This window comes from Sorex araneus, chromosome X (assembly GCF_027595985.1).
Source record: "Sorex araneus isolate mSorAra2 chromosome X, mSorAra2.pri, whole genome shotgun sequence".
Taxonomy (NCBI): Eukaryota; Metazoa; Chordata; class Mammalia; order Eulipotyphla; family Soricidae; genus Sorex; species Sorex araneus.
In genome coordinates this window covers 337,641,665-337,663,201 of record NC_073313.1, presented here as the reverse complement: position 1 = coordinate 337,663,201, position 21,537 = coordinate 337,641,665, and the positions used below count along the sequence as shown (strand labels likewise).

The 21,537-nt window shown below is 44.4% G+C and overlaps 1 protein-coding gene across 24 annotated transcripts in view; it reads left to right on the top strand.

Annotated features, from left to right (window-relative positions):
- Window positions 1-21,537, top strand: part of MYT1L (myelin transcription factor 1 like) — a 513,839-nt gene that overhangs the window by 449,652 nt on the left and 42,650 nt on the right. For 23 of the 24 annotated variants that reach the window (XM_055120044.1, XM_055120037.1, XM_055120038.1 and 20 more), the window contains one exon: window positions 20,076-20,138. The exons of the other annotated variant lie outside the window; for it this stretch is intronic. In XM_055120044.1, coding sequence (XP_054976019.1) covers window positions 20,076-20,138 — 63 coding nt within the window. The remainder of the gene's footprint in view (window positions 1-20,075; window positions 20,139-21,537) is intronic. 24 annotated transcript variants of the gene reach the window in all.

The following is a 21,537-nucleotide window of genomic DNA, read 5'->3' as shown; positions in this document are numbered from 1 at the left end:
CTCTTAACTTATAGTTAAGTATAACGGTGCTTGGCCTGTCCTGTTTTGATGCTAAGGTAGCTCACAGCTTGCCCTAGGTCCATCCAGTTCTTTCATTGGGATAAGGGCAACTGAAGCTTAAGTCAAGTAAATATGACAGATGCCCAGAAGTTATTTGGAGTCAATTAACTCCCAAGTTACAAAAATCATAGCATATCTGTCTTTCTGTGTCTATACAAAAAGGATATTATTGCTCTAATGTAAGCTAAGCAAAGGACATGATGAAAAGAGAAAAGAGATATTTCACTTACAAATACAAATCCAGAGATCTCTGAAGAGTTTGACTTTACAAATCATTTTGCAAGTCACTGCTTAAGGGAAATGAGTGAATAACTGAGGGGAAGCAGAACACAAAGGAGAAGTAAAAGATGAATACGGAGGAAATGGGAGTGCTTTGGGAGCGTTGTGATGGGTATTACTCAGTAAACCTAAGCTCCTTGTGGTGAGGAGAAAGCACAGAGCAATGTTATCCTACAGTTCTTAAAAGCATGAGGCTTGAGATGAGAAAGAGAGGTATGAACCGCTATGATGGTCAGAGAAGGTTCAGCAGGTTGAGACAGGACTAGGTCTAGAAAAAGAGAACAGTGATCATCAATACTTAAAGTCTGACCTAATTCCAACAAAGAATAAGTCAAATAAAACTTTTTATATTTGAAACTCCAACAATCAAGATCAAAATATTTCAAGGGTAAAAAGATTCCATTTTCCTAATAAGTCTTTTTCTTTCTCTTGTCTAATATGGTACAATTTTAAAATACTTATATCAGACTTGCAAATCAGGTTTAAAATCATCAAATAAAAATGTCCATCAGCCCATCAAATCTACATCAGAGCTAATCCCCGTTTACTAATTTCACTCTCTTCTCTCCACTTTCTGAATTCTAAGACATTTTCTCAGCTGGCATATTTTGATCATCTTATTCTCCATCATTTTATGTATTTTTCAAACTACCGTGAAAGCTGGATTCAGGTTTCTTGCCTTTTTTGGATGGTATGTGTTTTAAGATGAGAATGGAATAGAAACAGAGGCTTTTTTAAACATTTCCATGTATTTCTGGAGGTCAAAACACCCCTTCCCCCCCACAGTACTTTGAGTGCTGAGAAATCCCTTCTCATCCATTCCTGTCAAACCAGGATCCTGGCCTCTGAGGTCATCTATTCCTCAGCAGATCCCATTTCAGCCTTCCTGGGTACTTGCTAGTTATGCTGCCTGAGACTTGTCTGCCTCACCTGGATTGGTTATCTTTGACAGTGCACTGTGTGGTTTCTATAAACACTTTTATCTCATGAGAAATGCATCCTGACTCTTCCCATTTTCTCTCTCAGGGCTGACCTTCTGTTCAGCTTCAGGGAACACTCGTCATTAACTTCCAGCTCTGGATCATAAAAGTCTTGCATTACACCCAGACTAGACTTCTCCTCTCTCATCATAGCTTCCTGTCCGTGAGAAGCTTCTGTACCACCATCTCACTCATTAGGGGTTTCTGCACTAGGGGCTTGGGCCAAGCCCTAAGATGCTGAAAGGAGAAATGACCAAGCCAGGGAAGCTGCCTCCAGGGCCTGGAGGCAGTGGTGTGGCCATAGCAGGTCTGATGGATGGAGAAAGAGGAGCACAGGATTTGGGGGCCAGAAACCTCAGTCAGATTCCTGACAATTCTCAGCTACCCATTGTCCTTTACAGGTGATAAAACTTCTAAATTTAAGTTTTCTGTAGAGAAAAAGTGATAGCAATACCTGTTCCCCCACTTCAGGAGAACAAGCTTTGTCAGGTGTCCAGTGGATCTGGACAAAGTAGCCATCATGCATAGTTAGTGTCCAGAAGAGAAGGCCCTCGCTGCTCTCTCCTCCAGCCAGAAAGTTGCACACAGAGACGCTGAGTCATGTGGCTGAATCTAAAGCAACTCAGATGTCAGACAAGTCTAGAAGCAGATTCTCAATCCATAGAGTATCTGACTCGCAACTACCAGGAGCCACACATCTTAGCACCTCCAGTTTCTCTTCTTTTTAAATGACTATGCTTTGGATTTAAATGGTTCCCTAAGAATAGAAGAGACTTCAATGTAGACACTTGAATCATTTGATTTTTCAACTCACTAAAATAAAGACTTTTCAGTGATGTTTAATTATATGCTTTGGGAAACATGTGAACAGATTCTAGAAAATAGGTGTCTGGGTATGAACAAACAGAGCACTGTGCTACCCGACAACTCTTTGTCTACCAGTCCTTCCTTATGTTCGTGTCCTGCCCCTTTTGTATCCATCTCTGGAGATTCTGTGTTATGCTCCCAGTGCTGAATTTGTCTCTTCTACCAACAAAGAGCTATAGCAGAGGGCAAAATGAATATGGTAATGAGTCCAGTGGAGAAAGAATAGCAGCCTGAAAATCAGGTAATTCACTGGAGGGAGAAGATTCCCACACACTGGACGTGGTGTCTGTGTGATCCTGGGAGTCTTTGTGATTTCTGAAAAACCAGCACTGCCAACTAGTGAACATTCTAAAGTGACTTTTCGCCCAAGACAAGATTTCAACCCAAACCTCCATAATTAGAGGAGAGAACAATATTGGTTAACATTTCTAATGTGCAGTAGGCTCACAGATATGTTGCATAAGCACAAACATACAAGTCCCATAAAACTCTATGAAATTCCCCTTTCAGGATTCCATCTAGGGTGAGTGAGTTGAAGTTTGCATGTCTGGCACCTGCCTTTCTTGTCCAACATGTCAGGTCATGTTGGCATCTCATTCATCTTCTGTAGGAAAAGACATTTACCTTCTTTTTGGTTTGTTTTCTAATATATGGGCTTTAACCCAAAGACGACTGAGGCAAAAGGACTAGATTACAAAAATAAAATCTGGGGGACCTCCACAAGCTAATAACATGATAGTTCCTTTTCTCCCACCACCAGCTCTGAGGTGGGGAGTCTGTGAAGCCATGGAGCTTATACTTGCACCCTGAAGACCCCTCGATGGCCCACATGGAGCATAACCAGAGGGAAGGCATGATCAAGACAGACAGACCAGTCCCACAAGGACAAGCTGGCCCAAGGTCCTCCACTAGTCCCCCGCTGGCAAGAAGTAACAAAAAACTGTGCCCACTTGCCAGATGTCACTGCACCTTTTTGGCAATGTAGAAGATCTTTCTGGGACCAGGAACTAATTGCAGGGACTGTCCTCACAGAAGAAATGTCTCCATTGTCACTCAGCATCTCCAAGAGCCACTGGCATGGTCCAACATGTGGAGAACACTGATGTCCTCCTCATTGGATTTCTTTGCTCTGAATTCTTTGCTTTGAGACCAGGGCTTCCAAGCCTTCCACTGGACACTTTTACCCTCAAAGAATTATATTTATGTTCTTTTAATGTGCCTTAATTCAAAGAGCTTACTAGTTCAATGGCTTTTTTTTTCCTGATAGAAATACCGCAGAATGAAGCTATCAGGCTATGAGCTCACAGCCTGGTTTGGATTCTAACTAAATCACAGCCTGGACTGATTATTTGACTTTCCCCACACTTTGGGATGAAATCTGTTTATCTCTGAAGTTGGAGAAACTATAGCCATGTTTTAGGCCTTAGGGGATCACTTATAGAAGAGTTAGGAGTCAGTCTATAACCTGGGAATTCAGTTCCTACAGTGTGCTACTGACCTGATTAGGTGACCAGAGACAGACAGTATATCAAGTGCTTATGGCCATGTCCTTGTCCCCCAGTCCTTCCAGAAAAGATGTTTCCCTTACAGGGGGTGTTCTCCTCTGTGATCCTGTGAATATGAAATACAGTCCTGTCTCCATCTCACATACATGTACACACACAGAGGGGGAGAGAGAGAGAGAGAGAGAGAGAGAGAGAGAGAGAGAGAGAGAGAGAGAGAGAGAGAGAGAGAGGGAGAGAGAGGGAGAGGGAAAGGGGGAGAGAGAGAAAGCTGCTAGGCAAATGCTTTATCTTTAGTGGAGGCAAGTAGCATCTTGAGAAAGACTTGTCACAGCACCTGCCTCCAGTGCATCCTGGTATCCTGGTGTCCTGGTTTCTGGGCCTGAAAATACCACTTGTGTTTTGACTCAGTGTGCTTTGATTGTCCCAATAGAGTGAAACTGTTGCAAAGTGCTGGGGTGTCTTTGGGATGGGGTGTTTCTGGAGAATAGAATGTCTCCTGGAAGTTCCTGACTCTCCTGCATGTCACCTCTATGAGAATGATAAATCTGGGCCCATCCAGCAGGATATTCCCAGGTGTCCCAAGACCAGCCCACTCTATTCCCAGGGCAGCCCAAGGCTTCAAGGCTCAGGCTCTTACAAATGCCCCTAAGAACACAGAGTAGCCCATCCCAGTGGCTGCCATGAGAGCACCGTGCCTCATCCTTTTCTGCTTCCATGTTGTGGCTTGGATACATGAGGGGTGCAAAGTGCCCCTACATTACCCAAAAGCCCTTCCCCACAGTGAGGTGATGCCTGCCCTGCCTCCTGGGTCTAAGGATGTGTGGGCTGATGGGGGCACACAATTTTTATTTTTATTTATTTATTTTATAAATTTATTTATTGAATCACCGTGAGAGTGGTTACAAAACTTTTGGGTTTAAGTCCCGGTCATACAATGATGAAACACCCGTCCCTTCACCAGTGCACACCAAAAATCCCAGTATACCTGCCATCCCACATGCTCCCCCTACCTGTGTGATAGATGGTTTCCACATTACTCTCTCTCTACTTTGATTACATTCAATATTTTGACACCAGACCCACCATTATTATTTGAGATTTTACCCCAACACTCAGATCTGCCGAAAAGGCAACATCAGACAAGTTGCTTTCTATTGTCCATTATGATTAGCATATGTTGTCGCATGACCACGGTAGTGGCTGCATGATTTTGGAATTCTGAAATTTTAATAATTAAATATGCAGGAATTTCTGCCAAAAGTCACTGGATTCCAAGATTTGTTTCTGAGTCTCTGGGATCATGGCCGTTAAGCAGCCTGATCAGGAGCCAGAGAGGCTGTTTGTGGGCTGGGCTCAGGGTCTCCCACACAATTTTTATAAACATGAGTGTTTAAGAGGACGTCAACCTTCTTGTACTCAAAAAGATTTTGCAGTTGTAAAGGTTTTCCTTCTTTCTTTTTGCTCTATTTCCATCCTTTTCCCAGAAGACAATTTCTCATCTTCCTTTATAGTTTTTGCATAGCAACTGTCATTTTTAAAGCTTTTTCATTGCTGGGGAGTCACACCTGGTGGTAATGGGGAGGCTGGAGAGAGGGCCTGGCCCACTCCTGTCATTGTTCAGAGACAGCAGTGCTCAGGGGAAAACTCATTTTAAATAGGTTTATTTTGCTAAGAAACACATTTGTGGTGACAGGAAAAGTAAATTTTCTATTAAACTACATTCTAGAAAAATCTACATTTTAAAATGATTTTCTTAAGCATCAAAGCCAAGCCAGAAAGATAGTATAGGGAGTAAGTCTTACACGTGACTGACCCTGATTTAACTCCCAGTACCACAAATGGCAACCTGAGCAGCACTGGGAGTGACCCCAGAGCAGAGAGCCAGAAGGGAAAAAGCCCTGAGCATCACCAGTATGGAATGAAAATCAGGTCTAAAATAGCTTTCCATTAAATAATGATAGATGTTAGTAACCATATATTAATATGAATAAATAAATACTGTTAAGGTACCACGTGAATATTTGCATCTTCCACCACCAGCAGAATTGTGTGTATTTGGAGCATTTTTCAATGCACACATTAGTGGAGGGTTGCTAATGTGGGGAACATAAGACATCACTGAGGACCTGGATCCACATGACTTATTCATCAATGCCCAGGCCTGTACAGCACACAGACTCCACGCAGCACCCAGGGGTGAGCAGAATTGCAGCCACCTACACCCAGGAGTCTTCCTTGTTCTGCCCAGAGCTGTTCTGGCCTTCAGAGACTTCAGCCTCCTTCTGGGGGTGGGATCTTGTCTTTGCATACACCGTAATCCCCTGAGAGCAAGGATGCATGCCTCAACTTCTCTGATGAGTAGTTCCAAAAACCCTGACACATTCTAGCCATGCTTCCAAACGATAGGGCTTATGACAGGTACAGTGAAACGAAAGAATGCTCCCGGGCAAAGGGGACTCTAGAAAGTGATGCCTGTGAAGTGTGTGCTTGGCACCTCAGGGGGACTGGGGACTTTCCCTGTCTCTTAGGGGCCTCACTCCACCATCCTGTGCTCAGGGTCTTGACAAGAAAAATTCTAGTATATCCCTACGTCTCCCACCTGCTGTGATACATTCTTGTCCTCTACCTCCAGACCACTCCTTCCCACCATCTTCTACCAGGGGATGATTGGACAGCAGGAGAAACTCTCAGAATACCTACAGGGTCTATCTTTCTCCCCATCACTACACCCCATTGTCCTGACTCTCCCTTCCCCACTGTATCCTTCCCTTTTCGGATTCATTTGGGATCTCCTTGTGGCAGCTCACATTTGCTCCCATGGACTTTACAGCTTTCCCACCTCCCCCCCATCTAGGCACGCTGAGATGCTGCTGTGGGATGCTCAGGCCAGACTGTGTCCTTCCCACCAGCATTTTCTCTTTCATGAGTCTGTACCTGCTGCACCTGTCTCCCTAAGCACATCCCTACCTGGCATGTGACAGTCTGCAGTAGGTCCACATTGAGCTGACAGCTGGGATTTCCACTCAGCCTCTCCACATATTCTTGGGGCCTTGCTGAGCATCTCTGTGACTCTTCATCTGTAGCTGAGGGTGATGGTAGCTGAATCCAGAAACACGGGGTTCGTGTGAAGAATGAGTGAGCTGTTAGAATGTGGGATGCCACCAGGACAGCCTGCAGTGAGTGTGCTTGGGTTAGGGAGCAACCAGAGAAGCTGTTCTTGGTAATCATCCCTGGGGCTCTCTCTCTCTCTTCCCCAGGAAACTGAGCTGGACTCTGGATCTGATCCCTCCAGCCCACCCTTCCAGGGCACGTGAGGTCTGATGACCTCTCCTAGCTATTGACTTCTTTCCCAAAGGACTGGAATTATTTTCCCTTAGACTTTTATTTCAACACAGGCATTATCGATCCTATGCTGGAGGTGTGAGAACTAAGCTCAGACAGGTGAAGGAATGTGTTTTCAAAGTCAAGTCACCTGCTGAGAAAACAAAAGCTCTTCAATTCCACCCAAGGCAAGCCTTCTACTGCCACCTCTGATCTCATCTGAATTGAACCTGGGAGTGAGGGAGAAGGAGAACCTCTGAGAGGAGGTAGATGCTGCATCTCACCTCCTGGGGAGAGCCCCCAGCTCATCTCCATTCAGAACCCATGTCCTCAACCCACACCTGCTCCCCAAGCAGAGATTCTCATACTCTCACTGCATGTAGCCACTGGCAGATACCCTCGGGAAGTCCTCCACCCCGTTTCTCCCAGAGTGGCCATGGGACTGCTCTGGAACCTCTCTGGCCATGTCGGAAGCACTCAGTTTGTGAACTTAGGCTGGAAGGAAGTTGGAGCTAGAGCAGGATTAGCTGGCTGCTCAAGCCAGGAAGCAGAAACTCTGACACCCAAGAGAGTGGAGCAGTTTATTGGAATGGCCATGTGCTGGCCACTCACCCACCCAAGAGGCACCCACAGTGGCTCAGAAGTCAGTTCTGGTCTGCACATCAGACAATGAAAAATGCACCATGACCCAGTAAGCAGTGGCTGGAGAGAAACCGCTGACCACTGCATCTGCTTGAACCACAAGACGGTGGCCTGATGTTGACAGACATGACAGGACCGGCCTTGAACCTGGCCTTCCCGGAGCCTGGCCAGATGAGTGAGAGATGGTCCACACTGGGAAGCATGCCAGGCTTCCCCATCAGTCAAGCATCAGGCTGGATACATGGCATGACACAAAAGACATACTGCGAAGGCTGGCCAGGAGGAGGGGACTTCTACAGCAGGAGAGGACATGGCTGAGCCTACCTCTGACTTCATAGCCTGGAGAGCCTGTGGGGAGAGGAAGGATGAAGTAAAGTGACATGGGAGTGCACAACTGGAGAGAGACATACAGGAGAGATAGGGACCTAGTGTGAGAATGTGTGACCAGAAGGCCCCCCTCAGGTGGGTGCCCATCCCACAACCTGCCCTGGAATGTCCTGCCTGAGAACTGGGAGCAGCCTCTGGAGTGCCAGGACATGTTCCAGATTTCCAGAGGACCTTAGTTCATGGTCAGCCAATCCGGGTTAGGCCACTCACAACACCCAGGAATCTGGAATAGATGCCCGTCCCACTGCTCTACTGAGAACCGATTCATGTCTTCCCACCTTGCTCTTAGGAACGGGGATCCCCATAAGTGGAGAGGTGCACAGGACCTCAAAGGAGCCTTTCCTGGCCCAGCGGTACTGAGAGAAAGAGAGAGTCTTCATACAGTCCTGACTGGCAGCTTTTCATATACAATGCCACTCCTCTTCCTCCAAAGGCCTTCTGGGTATTTTAGGGCATGGGTTTGGTTGGCTTCCCTGAGTCTTCTCTAAGCTGAATGTCCCTTAATGGTTTCCTCCTCCGTTCTCACCCATCTCACAAATACACAGTTGAAGCCCCTTGGCCTCAGTGCACCTTCCAAACTGATACAAACAGCCCACTTCCACCTCCCTAGAACCAGGCACTGAGGAATCCCAGATGGACAGTGGGTTTCCTGACAAGAGGCCTAAAGCCAGTAAGTGGGAGAGGCCGAACAGTGTCAGGATATCAAGAGAAGCATTTCACTTCAGTCTTTCTTACCCGTTCTGGATCATGGCTCTTGTCTTTCATTTCCTATTTTGAAGCATCTCTTTCTTCAGCCCTTGAGGCAATTTCGCCTAATTTGTTCTTAATACAAAGTCCAGAAGAGATGGAACCAGTGCTTCTCTAGCAGACAGCCTGGCATTCTGTGAATGAACGAATCCTTAGTTAAGGCGTCAGTTTCCACAAGAGAGTGAAGTCGCCCAGACAAACCAAGCATGCAGACCACCCCTCACACCCAGTTAGGCAAAGTTAGTGCACTTCAGTTATCATCATCATCATCATCATCATCATCACCATCATCATCATTTCGTTGATCATAGAATTTCTTGAGCGGTCTCAGTAACGTCTCCATTCATCCTAGCCCTGAGATTTTAGAAGCCTCTCTTTACTCATCCTTCACAATGATGGTGCATTGGATGCTCTTTCAGGGTCAGAAGAATGAGACCCAGCATTGTTACTGGTTTTTGCATATGAATACACCATGGAGAGTTTGGGAGGCTCTTTCATGTGGGCAGGAAGCTCTCTGTAGCTTGCCAGGTTCTCCCAAAGGGAAAAATAGGCTACAAGAGAGAAGTAGGCTACAAGATGCGCTTCCAGGAGCTTGGTTTTAAGTCACTTCAATTAAACCGTCTCTAAACACTTATGAGCCTTTTGAGGAAACAGTCATTGGTTTTCTCTTCCAGAGACGAGACAGGGATTGAGTTCAAGAGCAAATCCACTACCAGAACACATCTGCACTTTGTGCCATGCCTTGATGACCAGGTCACCTAGGGGCCATCCAAGCCTTGTGAGCATTGTTCTGGATACAAGAGTCTCTGAGAACCTGGGAAGGCTGGGAAGGCACGTGAGCAGCCTCTGATCAACCTCTCAGTCTCCCTTCATCCGCCCTCAGATGAAGGTCGGGTGCCTTCCATCCTGCTCAGCTCCCTTTCTTGACTTTTTCCTTGAATTCTTTGTTAAGAGTCTCTTTTCTCAGGGCCAGAACATAGAGGAAACACATTCTAGCAGGGTTGGCTGTGGGGTCAACTGCTCTCTTACTAACCCAGAAGAAGGAAGTTGTGTGTCAATGAGATTTAGAAACCATCCCGTGAATGTTATTTTATTTTATTTTCGAGGTGTGTGGGGGCCAATAGTACAATAGAGAACTGACATTGCACATGGCTGACCTGAGTTCAATCCCTAGCATCCCATATGTTCCCCCAAGCCCTGCCATGAATGATTCCTAAGTGCAGTGCCAGAAATAAGCCCTGAGCACCACCGACATGGTCCCAAAACAAATAAAAATGTTACCGTATTTGCCAGAGATTGAACCTAGAGCTTCACACATCCATGAAAAAGTTCCCTACTGTTGAGCCACCTCCCCAGACCTATGGCTATGGCCTCGACACAGAAATCTAATGAAATTTCATTGCACTTGCAAGCTGTCTCCTTCACTGTCCCTCACTTGACAAAGCACCGAGAAGTCAATCAGTAAGTTAAATTGCTTGCACAGGAACAAATGAATTCCTGTCTCTAAATGCAAATAAACCTGTCCTGACATGAGAGATAGGTTAGATGAAAGGTTTCAAGGGTAAGATTTATTGATAATAAGGCCATTTCATAGAGGCTAGCATCAAAAAGCTTTTGACACCATCTTAGCTGTTTCCACGTCCAAACTAGCACCATGAGTTTGTTCCCTGGTCTGCAAAAAAAAGAACACTTGAACAATGATCAATCTTTTCCTAAACACTTTTTAAAAACTAAGTGTGGGAAATCATTTCTATATTTGAGCTCCCAAAATAAGAGATCAAGTTGGTAGAAAGGGGAAGAGAGAGAAAGAGAGAGAGGAAAGAAAGAGAGAGAGCACGCGTGTGAGAGAGAGAGAGAGAAAGTGAGATAGAAACAGAGACAGAGATGATAGTAGGAAGGGAGAAGTTTCTAGAACTCCATTTTTATTTTTTGAGATACTGAAAGAAGAAAAAGAATAAACTGGAATAAAAAGTGACACATAGGATTATGGCCAATAAAAGAGAAGTTGGGATTTGGTGGAAAAACAGAAGACAAGAAGTGCCCCCCCTACCCCCGCCATAAAGGATTGTACAGAGAATTCTGATTATATAGGACATAAGTGAATGCAGACTCTCTTCATTTCTATAAATGATAAAAATAATAATAAAAGCTCTGAAAACCTGGCAGACCTGAGATGAATACACCACAATAGGAGCAAGAGTTGAGCTGCACAGGGAAGCCTGGAACCTTGACCCTGTGCATTTAGAGCTCCTCAATCCTGGACGACCTCTTTCCCCTAATGCTTTCTGAAATCTAGAGGCAAAACTAGGCACCTTCTCTTTGTTTTATGTCCAGGTAGTTTTCTAACACATGTGGCTCAAGGAGCTCTCGTTAACTCTGGTTTCCTGACCTCACCTCAGCAGCCTGGGGCCCTCTGCGTGCTCACACAGACGTACGTCTCATCCGATACAGCAAACTCTGGGCCCCAAATATCTGAGTCCCAGTGTTCTCAGACCTGAAACAACAAAGCCTGTCTTGGTCTTGTAGCCACGCCCCCTCCTCCCTGTCTGCTTGCGAACACGGAGCATGGGTTCATGCATGCGTGCCTGCGAGGAGTGGTAGCAACTCTGTAGGAATAGTCCTTGTGGCCCTATAGACTGCCTGTCTCTGTCTCAAGTGCAGTCCAATTGAGCTCCTGGGCTTGAAAAATTTGGCTTTGTCAAGCCAGCCACCTTTGCAAAGAATCCCCTCTTTGCCTCACCCTAGGCAACACATTCCAACCAAGATCACCAGCTCCAGTATCCAAAGCTTGACCTCTTAGCCTTACATTGGTTATGGTCACAAACACTTCCCCTTCTTAGGGGCAAGGAATGCTGATAAGAACATGAAGAGTCACATAGGGACTCTCATTCCTGCCCATCCCAACCCTGTTCCCAGGCCAGGAAGAAATCCCCTGCAACCCTAGGTGCATGAATCTTTCCAAGAACTCTTTTCGCAACAGTTACGTGCCTTAGCGCTCAGGTTGATCAACTCAAGGTGAGTACATCCTTGCAGGCCCCGGGCCCCAGGGCCCCAGCCCCGTGTGAGGTCTCTGCATGTTGGAGTCCCCTCGTCCCCAACCCCTGTGCACTGGGAGAGCTGTGGTTGAATGCAGACTGGCCCCTGCGTGTGCCCATTCACCGCGTCAGGATAGGAGGTCAGAAGGGTGGTTTCTTGTTGCCTTGAGTCAGCTGCATCAGTCACCTTTTGTATTTTTTTTTTTTGCATGGGTCCTCGAGTCCAATTCCAATTCTGCCTCCGCTCCCCAGCCTTTGTTTAGCCGCTCCTCTGCTGCTGGACGTGCATGTGCTCCGGCAGCAGGTTCCCACGGACACACCCCGTTAAATGAGTGGGACGTCAGGATGTGCTAGGTACGTTCGGCCGCACTGGGCAGGAGTCTATTCTGATGTTCCTGGGACGCCCTCAGTGACAGCAGCTCAGTGTGGCGACCAGGGCTCCGAGTCAGGTGTCCACACCTCCACCCCCTCCCACCTGACAGGCAGCATGATGAGCACAGATGCCTCATAGGGTCAGACTTCGAGGCTGCATGACTGAAGCAAACAGCGAGCTGCATGCAGCATGAACGATGCAGTCACAGCCACCAAACGCTCCCTGTACTGCAACCCTAAGTCCGTGGAAATGAGCCCAGAAAAGAACATACTCGGCCTGGCCTCAGCTCTGTGTGGGGTCTGGTCTCCTTGTACTGTCCCCTCCCCCTTAGCACTGACAGAGTCTGCGCAGAGACACCCAGAGCCAAGGGGAAGAGCATTGGGGATATACACGTGCTTGTTAGGGGTGGCCAGAAGCTGATTATAGGAATGTGAGCCTCTAAGTCAAGTTGACGCCCGTGACTCAACCTGCTTACCAAAGAGTTGTAGAGTAAGTGCAACATCCTAATGGACTTGACGGGTGTGTGACAGGTGATTGGAAAGAGTAGAACGGATTGAGTTCCTACATCCACCAAATCACAGACTGCCTTCACCTGCGGCTCCCCTAAGCAGTTCCTAGAGCTCCCTGTCTCTGTCTCCTATGGTTTCCCATAGTCAAAGCTCTGAGTGTTATCTTCACACTTGACTTCTTATTGACTTGAGACCTAACCTATTCCCAAAGATTATTTGAGTCATCCTCCCACAAAAAAAAAAAAATGTGTGAACAATCATTTGAAGGGTGCTCTTACAATTCTTTTTCATTTGTTTTTGAGTCTATTTGTGGAAGAGAAGTTCTAGAAGACTTTGCTCACCAGTTATATAGATCAGAAAGCAAGTCTTGGGGCCGGAGCGATAGCACAGCGATGGTCCCCCAAGCACCGCCAGGAGTAATTCCTGAGTGCAAAGCCAGGAGTAACCCCTGAGCATCGCTGGGTGTGACCCAAAAAGCAAAAAAAAAAAAAAAAAGAAAAGAAAAGAAAGCAAGTCTTCCACCCCTCTTGCTCCGGCACCAGAAGAGCTGAGTGATTTTAAATGAGTAGGCTTTCCTAACCATCCTCAACATCACATGTAGAAGTTGCTCACCAGACTCTACAGGAATTTGAAGAAGGGGAGACAAGTGCCCAAATGTTTCCAGAGAGCTGGCAGAGGGGGCTAGCAGGGTGCTTTGGGGAAGGAACATGGACCGACTTCCCTGAGAGCTCAATACTGGTTCTTAGAACAAGTAAGTTTACGGGCCAGAGCAATAGCACAACGGATAGGGTCCTTGCCTCACATAGCCGGGTTCAATTCCCAGAATCTTATATGATCCTCTGAGCCTCTCAGGAGTGATCCCTGAGCTCAAAGCCAGGAGTAAGCCCTGGAGCACCACCTATGCCCCCCAAAACAAAACAAACAAACAAAAACACTAGAATCACATTATTTACAGTCACAGAAAGTCAAAAGTTACAGGATCTTGTTTTCCTTGCACTTCAGTGAATATATTTCTAATAGGAGGCAGAAGGAATGTAGATTCATTTTAGTGACTTGGTTTCTTTCTAGTTGGAAAGAAAACTGCAAGAATGTAGAGTAAGAATCAGTGCGTATCATTTATATATGTATATATGCATATATATAATTATTTTGCACCCCTCTAACTTCTTGCATTCCATTTGTATAAATTTTCTAAAGAAGGTTTTATAAATAAAGGAATATTTTTAGAACCATGCTACTTTAGACAAAAGGGGAAAATGTCTTTCAATTAAGCTTTCTGTAAAAGTGGGCCATAGGTTTTATGAATGTGACCTATAACATTCCAATTTGCAAGTACATTCTGTTCCTATAGCCCTGGCCTCACCTTACATTTTTATGATTTCTTTCAAAATTAAGGGAATTCATTGAAAATTATAATTTTTATGTTTTGTTCTACTGTCGAGTTCCCTTGCTATAAAACAAAGGAATATAAATGTCATCACTGAAACAACTCTCCTTGAAATTCTTGCAAGAACCCCAAGTATATCTCTTTAATTTTTTTATATTATTATTCCAAATGTTCAGTGAGTACTTTTTCCCTGCATCTGGTAGCTACTAAGCTCCAAATGAGGCATGTTTGACTCAAAATCACTCTGCCTTATTGGGGTCAGTTCAGCTAAATCTGGTGAGCAACACAGACAATTCCAAATATAGCCCAAACTTGTCACCCACATAAATATGATTTTTAAAATAAGCAATTGATTCCATTGAGATGAGAGATTGTCAGTGTCTTCTATATAAGTTTATTTTCCAGATCACTGTCACTGTATGTATCACTGTCATCCCATTGCTCATGAATTTGCTCGAGTGAGCACCTGTAACATCTCCGTTATGAGACTTGTTGTTACTGATTTTGGCATATCGAATATGCCACAGGTAGCTTGCCAGGCTCTGCCGTGAGGGCAGAATACTCTTGGTAGCTTGCCAGGGGGAGGAATGGAACCTGGGTCAGCTGCGTGCAAGGCAAATGCCCTACCCACTGTGCTATCGCTCCACACCATTTTCCAGATAAACGGTGAAAAATCTGGTCCTTACGTCTCCTGTCCTAGGTGCCTAGCCTACCTCCTTTGCCTTGGGGACACACCGGCGGCTTATTCTGCACCTTGAGAACACATATATGTGTGTGTTGACTTTCTGGGGCTCCTTGAAGTGTGTACTGGCACATGGCTAAGGAGACCCAGGTATCCTGGATTTCCTATTGCAATGATAATGACATGTACTAAATGTCATAAAGGGAAGTCCAGTGTATACCTCCTGTTTATCAGAGGGCATCCCCACCATGCAAAAAATTCCCCCTTTTTTAATATTTTCCTTAGGGCCAGAGCATAGTCCAGCGGGTAAGGCATTTGCCTTGCACACAGCTGGCCTGGGTTTGATTCCCAGCATCCCATATGGTTATAGGGTTCCCTGAATATGTCAGGAGTAATTCCTGATTGCAGAACTAGGACTAAGCTCTGAACATCATCGAGTAGTGTGGCCCTAAAACAAAAACACAAGCAATAAATATTCTCCTTAATGTCCCTATTGATTAATTCCCCATGTTTATTTTCAAACAGGAAGTAGTATGATGATGGAATGCCGAGGGTACACTTTAAAGATATCCTCATGAAGAATTAAGCAATAACACAACTTCAGTCCATGGATTTTGCTTTCTGCTACCCTGTGTCAGTGTTGAGGTTTTGCATAGGGGAGAAATCAAGATAGAAGTATGTCTTAGGGAAGGACAAATCAACAGCTAACTTGAAAAGCAAGGTGGTGGGGCTTCACTTCTTTGTAACATGTGCCAGAGTCATACAATTTTTGTCTTTTCATATTTTGTGCATGAACATTAAGCTCCTTTTTCAGTCTCATGACTTCCCTGTAGATGTGATCAGGGAGGATTCCTCTCTAGGTCCAGACCGAATGTTTCTTCTGGTGATAAATCACAAGGAGAAAGCTGTGAGAGCATAAAAGTGGTTCAGGGAGGCTTGGGGGACTCTTTGATGTTTTATATGTGCAAAGGCAGCAGAAACTTAACTGGTTCCTGTTCCAAAAGGGCTGCTTCCAAGTAATCAAAATCAAATGACCTGAGTGGTCCTGGTTTCTTTCTTTCTCTCTTTCTTTCTCTCTTTCTTTCTCTCTCTTCCTTTCTTCCTTTCTTTCTTTCTCTCTCTTTCTTTCTTTCTTTCTTTCTTTCTTTCTTTCTCTCAAGCTTCCTAAATCTTGCCAGACTAAACCTTGTTTAGAACATTTAAATATTAATTCTGTTTAAAAATATTTTATTATGGTGGGCTGGAGCGATAGCACAGCAGGTAAGGCATCTGCCTTGCACGAGGCCGACCCGGGTTCGATTCCCAGCATGCCATATAATCCCCCGAGCACCGCTAGGCGTAATTCCTGAGTGCATGAGCCAGGAGTAACCCCTGTGCATTGCCGGGGTGTGACCCAAAAACCAAAACATATATATATATTTTATTATGGCATCCAGAGAACTAGTGTAGGAACTTGACTCCCCGGTGTCACAAATGATCCTGGAGCACTGCCAGGAATGATCCCTGAGCACAGACCTAGGAGGAAGCCCTGAGCACTATTGATGTGACCCTAAACCAAAAAAAAAATAAACTTTATTTGATTGTCCATCATCATCTTTCAGTGCTATCCAAGACCAATTTTTTCACCTAGATACTACGATGCCATACCAAAAATCATTTTCTTTTGATGTTACTTAAATCCCAAAGTAAATGCAAAGGAATTCACAAATATTTCTCTCTTAAATGTATCTAGGAGGCAACCCATGGAGTGTCCAGAATTTTTTATTCAGAGTGATTTTACCAATAACCCCTTTGGAGTAAAAGAGAACAAAGCCCATGAAGCACACATTTTCTCTAACTTAACTTTACATCACTAACCGTAGGAACTTAAAATAGACTTGGCACGGCGGTTTGTGTGGCCACAGGGAAGTAAGGAGACAGCTAAGCCCTGTGCTTTTACGTGGCACTTCTGAGCTGTCAACCTGGGTCTGCCTTCCAGGCAGTTTCCATGGAAACCCAGTCAATCTCTCTGCCATCTCCGAACCCAAGCTGCGCAGCGCATGCTGCGGTCTGATTTTATCCATGGGGAATTTTGATTATCCCACATGGGCCTCCCTTCATGGAAAAGATGTGCTCTTAGAAGGGTAGATGCAAATCGAATTTTTGTGAGTCGATTTTACCGCGCCTGTTATCAAGGGTCCTGGAGCTACTGCTCCAGCCGAGAAGCCAAGGCCTCTTTGGTGGTTCCGGGAAATAACCACTTCCCCGTTCACTGACTTCAGAAAATGGTACTTTTGGACTGTCGAGATTTCTTAAAGCGAAGAAATCTATAGGTAAATCTAAGAGGGTTTTTTTTTCCGGGAAACCTGAAACATCAAGTCTTGAACATTATGTACGATGTATACGTGCTGCCTTGAGAAGAAAGAATAGAGAAGGCTGTGGGCTCCCGGCTGTGACCCAGAGCGCCACCTAGAGATGAGAATGCCCCCGACTTCCTCCAAGAGGGGTTATTCCGGAGGGAAGTTAATAGAAGACAGGGCGACCTTGGAGATTCCTGGGTAGAAATCACTGCGGGAGGTACTGAGTCAGCTCAGCATCCTCAGAACAGGGCAGGAAGCAGAGTCTCTGAGCCCGACCACACAGAGCCCTCAGCCAATCTGGCCCCTCCTCCAGCTTCCACACATGCATCACACCTGGTTTCAGCTCTTCAGAGGAGCATGAATCTTAGAAGATTTAATTCTGAGATGCAAGAATGAGATTTGACCCCATGTACATAACAAGGAAGATGGGGAATGGCAGCAACATAAGAAAAATCTTTTTTAAAAAAGTGTTAAAAAGGCTTCCAGGGACCAGAGTGATAATAGAGCAGGTAGGGTGCTTGTCTTAAAGGATTCTGACCCACAAAGCCCTGTGTAAGCATAGTGGGATGTACCCCCAAAACAGAAAAGAAAGACCTTTTCTTATACATACTGTATATTTTTATGCATGCTATATATTTTTTAATTTTCTCAAACAATATAAGGTCTGAAAGAATGCCAACTCAATATTTCAATATTTTGTTATGGTATAAAGGACATTTGAAACATGTCTTTTCAAATCAGTGGGTGCACTTGTAAGTTGCTTCAACAGCTGAAAACTACTCTAAATCTTTCTCTTTTTAAACAATAGAATCTGAATTTTACTTGTATTATTTGGTGACGATGGCTTGCTTTAAATCTGAAAAGAATATGTCAATCTTCTACCCTTAATAAGAGAAAAACGAGAAAAAAAATATCTACTCATGTTAAAATGAATCTATTTTTAAATAGATTAGTACTAAGTGTTTAATTTAGGAAGAGTTTAGATTTGAGAGTTTGGTGGTGGTGGTTGTTTTTCACAAAAATAAGGCCAACTGTATGTTATTGGCTAGTAGGAAACATTTCTGTTTCTTGATACATTTTCAAAACAGAAATTTGCACGGAGACCTAGCTTCTCTGGATGGAATGATTATCATTGCTTTCAAATTTTCCTGCCTCTGTGAGCAAGCTGGGTTTGGGCTTATCCACATGAGGTATCATTAGGGAAATCAGCTTCTTAAATTTCATCATTTAAGTTATTATTTAGAAAATAATTACTTAGTAGTTGACAGGAGAGTCTTGCCATTGAACATTAAGTGTACATAAACAGCTGTTACTTTAGCAATAATCTGGTCAACCTCAGATTTGGGATTGCTGTTCTTGATACCTCCATAATGGTTTTAAACACTTCATTGTTCTACCTGCAGATCCTATTTTTAAAATCCTGACCTTGCCTATGCACACCAACCATTTCTCTACTGCCTTTTCACCCTCTCTTGTATTCTCCCATAGTACAAATTGAAAATTAAGCTTTCGCCTTTAATTTGATATGGCAGTGAACAGTTTCTATACTCTGGTACCTAGAGTCACAATCTGACACTTAAGACTAAAAGCAAATGCAAATTTCTAAGTACCGAAAGTTGTTTTCCTACCCAAGTGTCACAATGGCTTTCATACCCTTGGCAGCAGTCCAATTTCATTCTCTCCATCTCCCTGCCACTCCCTGAGCTGGTGTTGAGGAGGGTCATTAGAAAAAGGAAGTCATCTGTTGACCTGGTCTTCACATCCAATATCCACGGTGACTTTCTGAGTAGAAGCTGACATCTCTCACAGAAGCAATAGACATGCATTAAAGATTTAAGCCTTTGATTTGTTTTACCTTGTTAGGAATTCAGGTGCTCAGGGAATAGGGATGGGGCCTCAGGATATGATCAAAGGTTAAGACTAGGTTCTGATATCACCTACTAAATCCCCAGAGCCAGTTATTTTCACAAAGTTCCACTTTAAAAAAAAAAGAAGAAGAATTTTTTTTCTTAATGATTTTGTCACTGGTGGATCAGTTGCAACTGAAATTCTTAAAAGGAAAATGTCTTCGTTGTGTGAACTGGTCACTCCTGAGATGGTATAGTTAAGGAGTTAGATGAAGGACAATAGCTGGCAAATTTTGTGTGTGCGCGTGCCCTCGCATTAGAGAAATGACATTGTGGTCCTTTGAAACTGGACAAAGTTTCCTAGTCAGGTTTAAATAAAGCATTGAACAACTCTTGAACTGACCAAAGTATATCAAGGACTTTACCTGGCTGATCATAAGAGATCTACAATATGCAAGTCTTTAGAAGTAGTAAGTATTTAAAGCCCATTAGACCTATGTGAGTGCCCCCTGAAGGGTCAGAAAGAAGATTGACCCCATTCCCAAAGTCTGGGACAATGCATCCCACACTGGAAACAGGTCTACCAGTTAGGTAGGATTGTCAAGAGCCACTTAGAAATGAGCCCCTTAAGCCTCTGGTGTTTTGAGTGTCCGCCAGTTCTCTTAGAGCACTGGGTGTCCATCTCCTTGCACATAAATCTTGCTTCCTCGCTAGTCTGGTGCCTTTGTAACTGGTCTTGGCTGAAGATGAAGTAACAATAAGGGAAGGAAAGATGGAGTATATAGAGGAGATCAACTCTGGAGTAAATATCCTACTGACCAAACGTCTAGAGCAACAGACCTAGTGAGTACAGCCTGTTGAACCCAAAGTAGTTACTGAAATGCATGACCCTCTGGGAAAGGGTCTTTGAGCTGGGAAGGAAGAAGGTGGTCAAAGGTTTATCCCTGGTAATGACTAATAAGCCAGGAACTTCCAGCTCAATTTCTCATCTCTCAAGTAGGGAGGTTAAGCATTTAAAAAAAAAATCACCTTTTTATGGATAACCAAGAACAATACTTGCTCAAAGGATTTTATTTCTTTCGAGTAAATTGCTCAATTTGCATTTTTGATTGTAGGTGCCCCACCCCTGGCTGTGACGGCTCTGGGCACATTACCGGCAATTACGCTTCTCATCGAAGGTAGGTAGAGGGGGCGCCTCTGCTCCTCACACTGCTCCTTCTCCTTTGCCTTCACTCACATCAGGCTCGGGGCATGCTCAGTTTGCCTCCTCTGATCCATGGAGTATCTGGAGACCAAATCAAATCACCAAGCACAGCTGTCTTCCTTTGGTCTTCTTAAGGAAGCGAATTCGCACACTTAGAGCCACCCACTTCTCTTGGAGAGCTCTCATTGTGCAGCCAGCTCCATCTGCAAGAGGCATCTTGACAGTCATCCCATAGCACATCTTCTCCATAGAAAAGTAATAAAGGAAGGAGAGGTTCAAACATCCCCTAAAGACCACAGTGACCCAGGCACCAGGGAAGTCTGTGGAACTAATTTTACCAGGCAGTTGAGACCACCTCTAGATTTCAGATGTAGAAGCAAAAGGAACTAAATCCAGAAAGGATTGTTGTCAGAGTAAAATGACTCTGGGTTAGAGGAAGAGCAATAATAAAAATAGTTAAAACAATACGCCAGTTAAATATAAATTGTTAGCACCTTCTATGCCACCCTCTTTTTGGTAGCAATTCCTATATCTTTGTATTTATTTATTTTGGTTTGGGGGCCACACTCCAGGTGCTCAAGGCTTACTGCTGGCTCTGTGCTTGGGAATCACTCCTGGCAGGGTTTAAGGAACCACATGTGCTGCCAGAGATCTAGCCAGGGTCATCCATGTGCAAGGCAAGTGCCTTAACCTTTGAACTGTATCTTAGCACTCTTAATTGTAGGTAACCTTGGTAGAAAAATATCTCAGCCTTGCCTGGGCATAATCCCTCATTTATAATAATCAGCACAACTAAGAATGATGGAGTCATGTCATGACGCAGTGTCTGCTTTCCAACTGGTTGTCTTGGAAAGGTATGACATTACAGAAATTTAGTCTTACCTTAGTTTAAAATTTAATTTGTATTATTAAACTTGTGTCTTAAGAGGTCACAAACTTTTGAATAAGATATAACATCAGCTTAAACGAAACCCCAGTCAATGTCTGGGATAAATAATAACCAGGGCTGGATCATCAGGTTGGAAAGTAAATTGGATTCAGTGTCAGCAACTTGGAGCTCCATCTCCAGTCCTATGAGGTTTCACACAGGGCAATGCCACTTATCCCAATAATAACTCCCCTGCACAGACCTACTTAGGACAAGGCTGAACACAGTAGACTGCAAGAGTTCTGTGTTCTTATGTAATCAGTCACCAAAGAGAGATTGATACTGAGGTGGAAAAAACTGTCTTCTCCCGGTCTGTTGGTTCTGATGCCAACGGGTGCACAGAGGCCTTTTTCTGGGCAAAGCTTTGGGGTCCATTCCCCAGGAAAACACAATCAATGCTCTTACTTCTGTGCTACTACAGAGAAAACTACAGAAATGATGGTCC